Here is a 13245-nt window from a genome sequence, read left to right as displayed (position 1 = left end):
AAAAACTTACTCCCAAAGCTATGCAATGTATAATACCTTACCCTGTTTCTGATTTCAACATCTCACTCATTTTAGGCTAGTAGAAATCCTTGGGTAACAGAAGAAATATTGAATTTAATTGATGAAAGGAGAAAATATAAAAATGCAGTAAGTGAAACAGGCAAAAAGGAATACAAACGTCTCAAAAATGAGATCGACAGGAAGTGCAAAATGGCTAAGCAGGGATGGCTAGAGGACAAATGTAAGGATGTAGAGGCCTATCTCACTAGGGGTAAGATAGATACCGCCTACAGGAAAATTAAAGAGACCTTTGGAGATAAGAGAATGACTTGTATGAATATCAAGAGCTCAGATGGAAACCCAGTTCTAAGCAAAGAAGGGAAAGCAGAAAGGTGGAAGGAGTATATAGAGGGTCTATACAAGGGCGATGTACTTGAGGACAATATTATGGAAATGGAAGAGGATGTAGATGAAGATGAAATGGGAGATATGATACTGCGTGAAGAGTTTGACAGAGCACTGAAAGACCTGAGTCGAAACAAGGCCCCCGGAGTAGACAATATTCCATTGGAACTACTGACGGCCGTGGGAGAGCCAGTCCTGACAAAACTCTACCATCTGGTGAGCAAGATGTATGAAACAGGCGAAATACCCTCAGACTTCAAGAAGAATATAATAATTCCAATCCCAAAGAAAGCAGGTGTTGACAGATGTGAAAATTACCGAACAATCAGCTTAATAAGTCACAGCTGCAAGATACTAACACGAATTCTTTACAGACGAATGGAAAAACTAGTAGAAGCCAACCTCGGGGAAGATCAGTTTGGATTCCGTAGAAACACTGGAACACGTGAGGCAATACTGACCTTACGACTTATCTTAGAAGAAAGATTAAGGAAAGGCAAACCTACGTTTCTAGCATTTGTAGACTTAGAGAAAGCTTTTGACAATGTTGACTGGAATACTCTCTTTAAAATTCTAAAGGTGGCAGGGGTAAAATACAGGGAGCGAAAGGCTATTTACAATTTGTACAGAAACCAGATAGCAGTTATAAGAGTCGAGGGACATGAAAGGGAAGCAGTGGTTGGGAAGGGAGTAAGACAGGGTTGTAGCCTCTCCCCGATGTTGTTCAATCTGTATATTGAGCAAGCAGTAAAGGAAACAAAAGAAAAATTCGGAGTAGGTATTAAAATTCATGGAGAAGAAATAAAAACTTTGAGGTTTGCCGATGACATTGTAATTCTGTCAGAGACAGCAAAGGACTTGGAAGAGCAGTTGAATGGAATGGACAGTGTCTTGAAAGGAGGATATAAGATGAACATCAACAAGAGCAAAACGAGGATAATGGAATGTAGTCTAATTAAGTCGGGTGATGCTGAGGGAATTAGATTAGGAAATGAGGCACTTAACGTAGTAAAGGAGTTTTGCTATTTGGGGAGCAAAATAACTGATGATGGTCGAAGTAGAGAGGATATAAAATGTAGGCTGGCAATGGCAAGGAAAGCGTTTCTGAAGAAGAAAAATTTGTTAACATCCAGTATTGATTTAAATGTCAGGAAGTCATTTCTGAAAGTATTCGTATGGAGTGTAGCCATGTATGGAAGTGAAACATGGACGATAAATAGTTTGGACAAGAAGAGAATAGAAGCTTTCGAAATGTGGTGCTACAGAAGAATGCTGAAGATTAGATGGGTAGATCACATAACTAATGAGGAAGTATTGAATAGGATTGGGGAGAAGAGAAGTTTGTGGCACAACTTGACCAGAAGAAGGGATCGGTTGGTAGGACATGTTCTGAGGCATCAAGGGATCACCAATTTAGTATTGGAGGGCAGCGTGGCGGGTAAAAATCGTAGAGGGAGACCAAGAGATGAATACACTAAGCAGATTCAGAAGGATGTAGGTTGCAGTAGGTACTGGGAGATGAAAAAGCTTGCACAGGATAGAGTAGCATGGAGAGCTGCATCAAACCAGTCTCAGGACTGAAGACCACAACAACAACAACTCATTTTAGAGGGGTTCTGACCCAGTTTTTAGAGCTAGTAAATGGGAACACGCAGCACACAAAACAGAAACCTAACATCGTCGCTATAATCCTACCGTCAGGTGATTATGAAACAATGTGTATATATTGTATGAAGTGTTTGCAGTGACTTAGTTAGAAATGAAAGAGCAATGTAGCAATAGCCTTTTACAGTGATAAACAACTTTTTGGCCAAACAGTATTGTACATTAGACATCAACTGAATGAGATAGCACTGTTTTAAACAGACTAGTCTTGTATTCAGAAGTGTGCATACTCCAGTCATCATTCAGCCATCCTGATTTAAGTTTTCCATGGTTTCCCTGAAATACTTCAGCAAATGCTGGGATGGTTCCTATGATAATGCCACAGCCGATTATCTGTCCCATCCTTGGCAAACTAGACCTGTAACTGTGTTGTTGTTGTTGTTGTTGTGGAGGTCTTCAGTCCGAAGACTGGTTTGATGCAGCTGTCCATGCTACTCCATCCTGTGTGAGTCTCTTTGCCTCTGAGTAACTACTACAACCTACATCTTTCTGAATCTGCTTACTATATTCATCTCTTGGTCTCCGTCTATGATTTTTGCCTCATGCACTTCCCTCCACTACTAAATCGGTGATCCCTTGATGTCTCAGGATATGTCCTATCAACCAATCCCTTCTCTTGGTCAAGTCGTACCATAAATTTCCTATCACTCCCATTTTATGCAGTACTTTCTCATTAGTTATGTGATCAACCCATCTAATCTTCAGCAATCTTCTGTAGAATCACAATTCCAAAGCTCCTATTCTCCTTTCATCTAAACTGTTTACTGTCCATGTTTCACTTCCATACATGGCTACAATCCAGACAAATACCTCCAGAACTTCCTAACACTTAAGTCTAAATTCAACGTTAACAAATTTCTCTTCTTCAGAAATGCTTTTCTTACCACTACCAGCCTACATTTTATATCCTCTGCTGTAAGTATGTGAATGCCTGTATACATGAATTATGTTAATTTCATTGTTCTGAGAGTGTAGTACTATGACATGTCTAATGCCATTGTAAAAGTGATCTTCCAATGAACAGAACTACTACTGCTGCTACTACTACTACAACAGAACTATCAACAACAGCCATCTTGTATAAATAAGAAGACAGCAGCTTCTTTCAAAGTAGCAGTTTTCTAATGTGCTTGATTAAATTTATGTGCCATAAATATGAATTGTATTAAGTAGTGTAGTGATAGTTAACTGTTAATACAGCATACAACGTACATTTCAATTATTGGCTTTTCATGCGTTAATGTATTACTTGATTTGTTCCACATCCCTGAAAGTTCTTGGGACTGACGACAAAATGAATGATGATGAACTGCAATGGAAGACATTAAGAGTTTTCAGACGAAAGTTTTTTTACCATATTTTCTCAGATGCACTACAAGAAACAGATATGTTAGAGAAATAACAGAAACAAATATATTCGAGAGGGATGCAGAAAGCAGTGGAAGCTATGCAATGGAAAATCAAATAGACTGTCCACAAAAGCAAAACTAAAGAGAATAATAAAAGTGAGGAAGCAAAAAGAGAAAATAAGAACAGAAATGATGACAATGGGAAGCAGGCATAATAAGGAAGGGTGACATGTGGTATGCTAGGATGGAGAGAGAGGGCTATTAGGTGACATTCTGCAGAGATTTCAGTTGTCCCTGGTTATGGGTACCTTCTGAATAATCACTCTGCAACTAAGTGGTCAATCACGTTGAAGTCATTGAAATCACTGAAAAATTGGATGTTTGTTACATTCACTTTCTGAAAATGTGTTACCAAACTGAATGTGCCCAGGCTTCTTAAAAGTAATGATTTTTGGCTTCACTTCAAGACATTACAGTCTTCCAAAGTTCTCATCTAAGAATAATATCAATTGCAATAACCACAAGGGCTCATAATTTAGGTAAACTCAAACATCAAACAAATGTTAAAGCGATGAGTGGAGTGCCTGCCATGCAACTGTAATTATTGCTTTAAATTTAATAACAAAAGAAAAAAAATAATAATAGTAGAAATGTGTCACAGTATTTTGATGGCAAAATTGAATATGAAAGGCTGATAAGGTCAGTTAGTTCTTACACTAGTTTTGAATGTTAGTTGGATAAAACATACCTCTATTTTAATAACAAAAGAATTTCCATGTTTGTTACTTCATGGGTTGTTACTGAAATTCTTTTATTCTGCTTTTACTTTCATTGGTAATGCTACAACAATTAAGTCTCTAATGATACAAGTGGAAACCTAGTGCTTTTACTTGGCTAATGATTTCCAGTGATGTTAACTTTTTACATCATGCATTTCACTAGTACAGGTCCCACATCCCCCTCGCCCACTATTTTTAAGGCATGTAAGGGGAGGGGCAATGTGTTACTTTATGGACACAACACAATGCACTGGGATCAGCTACTTGCAAAATATTTAATGCAATATAATGGAAAATGATGGTGCTTTCTGCTAAAGTAAAAGCTATTTTATCACAAGCTTTGGGTGCAGTTAATAGCCCTGAAGACAAATACAGCTAAAATGGTATGAGGGAAGGCAGCAAATCACAGAGAACAAATGTAACAAGCAGTTATTTGTGACAAAGAGTAATGTCATTATAAGTATAAGGGGACAGACCTCTGCTCGCCAAATAGAGGAGACCTACTGCTGCCCGATTGCTCAAAGAATCAGTGTTGAGAAATCTGAGTTTGTTTTAGCTCTGACAGATGATATTGCTGCTCTTCTGCACAAAGCTGTCCACTGCTCAATGCTTCCTCTATTTGGCGAGTATCGATCTATCACCTTATATTGATTATCTTCCATCTTGAATTTTCCACAATTCCAGAGCACAATTTTTTTCCCTCCTGGAGATACTGTAGACACTTACTTTGTGAACATTCAGCTCAACAATGACATTTTTACAGAGATCAAACAAGCTTTGAAGGACTAACATTTTTAATAGTGCTGGGACAAGAATCATGAGAAAATTATCAAAGCTTTACTGTACTACTATTTCATAGCTATGCCATAATGCTAAACTGTCTCAGACCATATTCAATCTCTTGGGATAATACAGTATAGTTTAAGAATGAAACTGAGATTTATTGGTTAACTATTTGTATTTCAGTGAAGAAATTTTTCAAAGGGTTTCTGAGCAGTACTGTTTTGGCCAATTATGTAGTTCATAATGGCATTTTAATAATACGTTATTACAAAGATTTAAGACCTTGCACTTTATTGCACTATAGCAAAATAATGTTCTTTGAAGGCTTCTGTATTTCAGTGATTTCCCTACGTGGTATCCATGGAATATTATTCATGTAACATAATGTTATTAGCAGTTGTTTTCATCAGTCAATAAATGTTATGAAGCCAATAATTGAAATATTAGATTTGGCAAACTTAGTATATGGCTGACTTGACCAAGTTCTACATCTTTTTAAAGGCTGGTACTATAACACTGCCAAAAGCACCTATCAGTCACATAACACTCCTTTAATGGTGGAGATGAGTTTTGGTACCTGTTACCTGGGCCAGTCTAGTAGATTAGCCTGTGTTGTTACAATCAATAGTACAATTTTAGCCTAAATATACCCACATTAACACCTTTAACACAATGCCATATATTTGATAAATTTACAATTCAACTTACCAACAATATATCGGTTTGCATGAAGAACCGGTGGAATATTTACAGTGAATATTTTTGGAGATGATGTTTCTGCCGCGATGCTTATCATACTCCCAGGCAAAGTTATCTTCCTGACATCATAGACAGCATACTTTGTTTCATAGCCTCCTCGCCAACTGGACAGTCGTGTTTCAGGAGGAGGAATCAGTTGGAATGTGACTCCTGTCTGAATTGAAGTGTTAAAAATTATTCATACTGAATAGTTAATGTTCGTACACAATCAAGTAATATAATTACGGCCCTCATCTTATGATTCGGGGTTTAGTAACACATAGGTGATTAAGCAAATCATATTGTGAGGTGGTGCAAGCCAAGAGTATATAGGGTACTGCAAATAACATGCCTATGCTTTGAATACTGAAGATTAAAGAAAACAATTAGAACATATGGTTGGAATTCAGTTTTCTCCATGGAGTCTGTCCTCATCCCATCCACAAAGTCTCCCCTGACCTAGGGTTCTGGGCACCTTTTCTCTCACACACACACACACAGAGAGAGAGAGAGAGAGAGAGAGAGAGAGAGAGAGACAGATAGAGAGAGAGAGAGAGAGAGAGAGAGAGAGAGAGAGAGAGAGAGAGACAGATAGAGAGAGAGAGAGAGAGAGAGAGAGAGAGAGAGAGAGAGAGAGAGAGAGCGCTAGTGTCATCTCCAGGCACTAAGGTCCAACTCAATGCCTCCTGAATGTGGTGAGTAACAATCTATCCTTCCCATATTGTTGTTATTCCATTCTGTGTTTTCCATTGTTTCAATTATATATGTGTTCCATTTCATGCAATGCACAGAACACAGTCTTTTGATTATTTTTGTAGATAATATTGTCTATATTGTACCCAGTGTTTCAAAACAATCATCAGGGTTTTAAGGCTTTGTAGGATTAATTACATTCAACTTATGATTATAAATAATACATCAAATGAAAGTGCACATGCACTTATTCCTGTGTCTTCAGTTAGTAAGCGCCACTGGCAAAAATGGCAACTAGTGAACAGAAAGCTTTTGGTGTTTTACAGTTTGTAAGGACTTAATCTGTTGTTACAGTGTAATGTGTGTTCTGTATAAGTTCCATTGTAATCTTCCAAGTGATAATGACATCCATAGATGATATCATCACTTTTAAGACACTGGCTGTCTTTGCAAAGGGAAGAGTACAGAAGAGCAAGAGTGACTGAAGAATATATTGATGAGAGAGAGAGAGAGTGTTACACTTGTAGACCCAAGAAATAACTTCAGATAGCTTGTCATGTGAATTAGCAATTCCAATGCAGTCTGTAGGGAGACTTTTAAGGAGGTGCTTAAAACTACGTCTTTTTCATATGCAGTTATCACAAACTCTAAAGCAGTGCCAGCCATAGCATGCCCAAACTTCACACGGGCTGAGTGTGCAGGTCAAGTCTCTGCCTGTATCACTTTGCTCGTTTCTTCCCAAAAGTACTTGGTACAGCCCAACATTTCATTTAGTACAGCAGTGTGGCATTTTTCGGTCGGTACAGGTCTCTTCACTCAACAGGATCGTGGTGTCAGCACTGTTTACCCTTCGCTATTTGTTCATGGTATGAGAGACATTCGCAGGTCCAGTGGTTGTCAGCACAAAAAGAGGCAGTCTAGAGATTTATTGTCACAAGCCTTTAAAAATGAATGAATGACAGAAGAGAGGGATGAAAATTCTCAATATATTATTACACAGTTTCATAAGCAACAGATGCTGCAAATTTATTCAGAAGCAGTATTACAATGCCACTCAGAAAGAATTTAAAGATTTAGTCTACAATGAAAGAGCAAAGAATTACAATGATCAACAGATGGGATTCATTGTTGGGTATTTTAAGAAGCACTTGTGATGAAGCAAGCTGGGATCTCTCTACTTCCTCCCTTGTTTTGCTGCCTGCTTCTTAAATTCATTTTTTTCATTTTCGACTAATTACCATTACCATGTATGAGTCTCAAGAAATATAGCATCAGATCTAATTTTGGGCTTAGTTTTGTATTTGTAATCAATTTCTTAATTTATTTTGACCATTCCTAGTTAATACCTTTGTTATAGGGTAAAATCAGTAATTCTTTCATGGCTTAGATTCTGTTGTTGACTGTACTAATTATAAACATTTGGAAGAAGAGCTACTAGGATTCTTAAAGTATTTATTTGGCTCTATTCGAAAACATATTAGCAAAGCCAGCCCTTAATTAATGCCAAAATAATTACCATGTTTGACAAAAGTATTGTTTGTATAACTATATCTGTTAATTTCATTATTTAAACAAATAATTCAGCCTAACCTTTGTGGTAGAAGAATCTGTTAAAAAGAAGGAATTATTCTATGGATTCAGCTAATTGAATGAGTTATGTTTTAACTGTAATTTCTGTAACGTAAATGTACAGTTTCAGTACCCATTATTGTGAGGATATATAAAGGCCTGATTTCTGGCCCCAAGACAGTCAGTCCATAGCCGATTTTCAGATAGGAAGTCTGTATCAGTTAAGAGTAATGCATTAGCTTAACAGTAGAATTAGTGTAACACTAATAGGCCGTGTGTTAAAACAATGACAGTGTCTATACAATTTATTTGAGAAACAGTGTCACACATACCTTATTATTCTGCAAGAACTGTGTGGTTAGATATTTACTGCTCACAGATGTTCAATAGCAAACTATTGTAGCATTATGTTGATGTTTGCCTGCAAGCTATTAATGAGGCTTATTATTTCCCATTAGTGAACTGTGAATTGGCCAGATAACGGTGTAATATGGGGGGAGGGGGTGAACTGTGACAATAAAGAACTGAGAAATGCAACTGTGCAACTGTCAGCTACATCATTTACAGGAGTCAGTGTTGAACTTCCACCCCTATTTTTCAGCCAGTATAAGAACACAGTACATCAACACCAAGGACTATCAATGAAGAAATAAAGCAGGCAAACGTCACATACTCTGTGCTAAATTTGCAGGCATGCAGCACATGAAGACACAGGTGATATAAATAGTAATATTTCTGATGTCCCACACATAACTCCACTGTCAGTTGCAATCGAGTTTGATGGAACTGAACAAAGGGTACAGAGACTTTACCATTACTGCAAAGTACATTGGCTAATTCAAGGGATGAGCCTGGAATGATTTTTCAATTTAAATCTCTCTACTGTTAATTTATGAATGAAAATGGAGTGCAGGAACGAAAATTAGAACACCCAGAATGGATTGCAGACCATGCATTTTAAGTGGACTTTGTAACGGGACATCGTCCTCTAGCATTACCAGTATTATTAAATTTTTTTTTAAGAAACATTTGAAATTATGAATTATTGGTACACTTAAAATTTTTATTATTAATTATGCAATCCTGGATTGTTTACTATGTTTATTTCTAGATTCATTTATGGAATAATAATGGAAATTAATAATGTAACAGATACTAGTACACATTCTTTTGTTAAGAAAAATTGTAAGCCCTTTGGAATATTTTTATTTCCACAGAGGGTGAGGGAGTTACAGGCTTGAGCACAATGAATGCGGACTTATTTTTGTATTTTGTAACAACATTGTAATTTCGGCTTTGTTAATTTATTTAATAATTGCAGCCAAATAGCCATATACAGTTACTTTGCTTAACATTTTACATTTACGTTTACATTTTACATTTTTGCATATTCATTTATCAATTTCACTCTTTTACCGCACAGTTCTATGTGATTTCGTTCACAGGCTTCGTTACAGTTTACATACACATGTTGTGGTTGGGTCATGATAAGTTTTGTTTTTGCAAATTAGATGATGAAAGCCATGAATAGAAAGTCTAATTACGACATGTCGCAGCTCGAAGTTTGGTGCTGTCCATGAGCGTTCGTCATTGCTTCGGTGCCATAGAACTCCGGCCATATTTTTTCTCATTTGTCTTCAATGATCTTCAGTTGCTTTCTGGAAGCCCTGGTGTGTGTGGCATCCTATATCAAAGTTTGATGTCTTCAATTAGGAATGTCTCTCTCACTAGCAGGTACACTAGTCTACATATTGTTGTCTTTGAGAGACCTAGTGCTCTTTTTAGATAAGTCGAGTTTACCTTTTCTAGTGTTTCTAGATTGTTTTCTGTCAGGTGGTCCCATATAACCTCCATCCCATAGGCCAGGATTGGCAAGATTTTTGCGTTGAATAATTTCATGGCTGTTCTAGACTGAGTAGGTGGATGTTTTTGATGTCCTGTATTGCTATTATTGCTTGGGTTGCATGTTCTGTTGTATGTTTTGTGAAGCATTTGGTTGTTGGTTGCAATGTCACCCCTAGGTATTTAAAGTCTGATGAGATTTTTATTTTTTGTCCTCTGGTGCTGATTTCCGCATTCTTGGGTGTTTTGCCTCCTTTTCCGAAAATTACCATTTCTGTCTTTGTTATGTTTATGTGTAGTTTGTGTTCACTGCACCATTTGTCTATTTTCTCAATGATTTTCTGCAGCTTCTGTAATTGGCTTTGTTAATGTGAAACATCAAAATACTGTATGATATACTAAAATGTGAGAAAATATATTTACTTAAAAATAAAAATTCTGCAACAACTATCTTCAAAATTATTTAGTGCAATAAAACCATGAAGACCTAAATTGTGAAATCGTCATAAAAGTCTGGACAAAAGATGGAATTCGGAAGGAGGGGGAAGATTACATCTTGACTGCACACTACCCATAGTAACACATTGCAAGGTGAGGAATGATTTCTTTCTGATTTGATGGGGATGCATTTAAAAAGAAAATTGGGTTATAGGTGGGACACACTTTGACAAACACAGTCCAATTCCCTAAGCTCACTGACGTTAAAGAAAATGCGACGTTTGAAGAATTCATTATGGCCTTGAAAGAATTACAAAGAGAGTTTCCTAAGTGTTTTGAGAACACTGTCAATCTTACATCTGTTTTTGAGCTGTTTTCGAGACCATTTGTCATTTCCATTGAAAGGGCTCCTGTGCATATGCAGACGTAAGTGACCTGCTAGGGAATTCCTATTTTAACGACAAATCCTTTTATGTTAAAACTGTTCAGGATGTCTATGTCGCTTTCCTCAGAATTTTCACATCTCCGTAATGAGGTTGCAAAATAGCTCCAAAATTTTTATTGATACATTTATGTGAAAGACGAAACTTCCTGGCAGATTAAAACTGTGTGCCCGACCGAGACTCGAACTTGGGACCTTTGCCTTTCGCGGGCAAGTGCTCTACCATCTGAGCTACCAAAGCACGACTCACGCCCGGTCCTCACGGCTTTACTTCTGCCAGTACCTCGTCTCCTACTTTCCAAACTTTACAGAAGCTCTCCTGCGAACCTTGCAGAACTAGCACTCCTGAAAGAAAGGATACTGCGGAGACATGGCTTAGCCACAGCCTGGGGGATGTTTCCAGAATGAGATTTTTTTTTTTCACTCTGCAGCGGAGTGTGCACTGATATGAAACTTCCTGGCAGATTAAAACTGTGTGCCCGACCGAGACTTGAACTCGGGACCTTTGCCTTTCGCGGGCAAGTGCTCTACCATCTGAGCTACCGAAGCACGACTCACGCCCGGTCCTCACAGCTTTACTTCTGCCAGTACCTCGTCTCCTACCAACCAAACTTTACAGAAGCTCTCCTGCGAACCTTGCAGAACTAGCACTCCTATGTGAAAGATCTTTTTTCAACTATGAAATTAAATAAGTCATGATAATGTGGCAACTTGAGTTCAAACATCTGTGAAATTATCAGTGTCTGTCCATATGCCGACAGCCTGTACCAGACAAAAATTGTGCTTTCAGTGTGCCAAAAATAATTAAATAATACTGAAAATTTGTTTTGTCTGTGATTTATGCTGTTGAGAAATGTGAAATATAAAAACAAGTTTTATGCAGTGGGATTGCACTGCCATTTAAACATTTAAGCGAGGTGTGTTCAAAGTTCCCCCCCTCCCCCCAAGTACATAAGCTGTAAAACACAGACTGGCTGTAGCAAGGAAAGCTTTTCTGAAAAAGACGATCTGCTGACACTGAATATAAATTTAAGCATTTGGAAGTCTTTTTTGAAGGTATTCATCTGGAGTGTAACCTTGTACAGAAGTGCATGTGAACATAAGCAGTTCACAGAAGAGATGAATACAAACCTATGAAATTTGATGCTATGGAAGAATGCTGAAGATTAGACAAGTAGATCACATAATTAATGAGGAGGTACTGAATCGAATTCGGAAGAAAAGAAATTTATGGACAGTTTGACTAAAAGAAGAGATCGCTTATAGAACACACACAGTGTGTTAGGTGAAAGCTGTAGAGGGAAATGATTGTATGAAGACAGTATGAAGGTTCAAATGGATGTAGGATGCATAAATTATTTGGTGATGTAGAAGATTGCACAGGATAGACTAGCATGGAGAACGGCATCAAACCATTCTTCACACTGAAGATCACAACAATGTTTCACACCATGTTTCACCTTCTGTGATCAACGTATAAGCAGAAAAGAAATTTTCATTAAAAAGGAAAGCACAGATCTTCAAAAAAGACATTAAAATTCATCAGTTTTATAATGTAACAAAAAAAATCATCATACTCAAAAATCATAATTGAAGAGTACATTATACAGTAACCACAAAAATTAGTTGCAATGGATTTAGAATGATATAAGCAATGTTTATCCTACACAGAAAATTCAGAAGATACAAAAAAATTTAAGTTCATTAATATTAAAAAAGAGCTGCATGTTCAGAGGCTCAACAGACAGTGTGTTGGCCTACAAGAAAGGATGTAAGCCACATTTTGGATGTGGGCCGTGTTTTAACTGAGTTAACAAGCAAAATTAAGGAAATTAAGGACTAGATACATTGCTACTTACTGTAAAGATAACACATTGAGCTGTAGACAGGTACAATGAAATGAAAGTTGTGTCACGTAGAATGAAAGCAGCAATCTGATTGGGGGGGGGGGGGGGGGGGAGGAGGGCAGGAAAGGAGAAGGGGTAGCAGGGTAAGGGTGGGGTTGGGGTGGGGTGGGGTGGGGTGGGGTGGGGTGGGGTGGGGTGGGGTGGGGGGGACAGTGCCACATTTGGAGGCTGTAGGACAGAGAGGGGTAGGTGGGCAAATGGGGAGCAAAAAAGCAGCAGGCAAGGGGAAAAGCGAGAGAGTGCATTCCAGAATGAGATTTTCACTCTGCAGGGGAGTGTGCGCTGACATGAAACTTCCTGGCAGAATAAAACTGTGTGCTGGACCGAGACTCAAACTCGGGACCTCTGCCTTTCGCGGGCAAGTGCTCTACCAAGTGAGCTACCCAAGCACGACTCATGCCCTGTCCTCTCAGCTTTACTTCTGCCAGTACCTTGTCTCCTACCTTCCAAACTTTACAGAAGCTCTCCTGTGAACCTTGCAGAACTAGCACTCCTGAAAGAAAGGATATTGTGGAGACATGGCTTAGACACAGCCTAGGAAACGTTTCCAAAATGAGATTTTCACTCTGCAGCGGAGTGTGCACTGATATGACGAGGGTGCATTGGCAGAAGGTAGCACCCTAGAGGGTGTGGGA

The 13245-nt window shown here is 38.2% G+C and overlaps 1 protein-coding gene across 1 annotated transcript in view; it reads right to left on the bottom strand.

Moving 5' to 3' along the window:
* LOC126458382 (GPI transamidase component PIG-T) overlaps window positions 1–13245 on the bottom strand; it is a 124644-nt gene that overhangs the window by 32176 nt on the left and 79223 nt on the right. Inside the window, exon 6 of the mRNA XM_050095364.1 lies at window positions 5690–5894. Coding sequence (XP_049951321.1) covers window positions 5690–5894 — 205 coding nt within the window. The remainder of the gene's footprint in view (window positions 1–5689; window positions 5895–13245) is intronic.

The sequence above is a fragment of the Schistocerca serialis genome, chromosome 2, assembly GCF_023864345.2.
Source record: "Schistocerca serialis cubense isolate TAMUIC-IGC-003099 chromosome 2, iqSchSeri2.2, whole genome shotgun sequence".
NCBI lineage: Eukaryota > Metazoa > Arthropoda > Insecta > Orthoptera > Acrididae > Schistocerca > Schistocerca serialis.
This window is presented reverse-complemented; position numbering and strand designations above follow the sequence as displayed.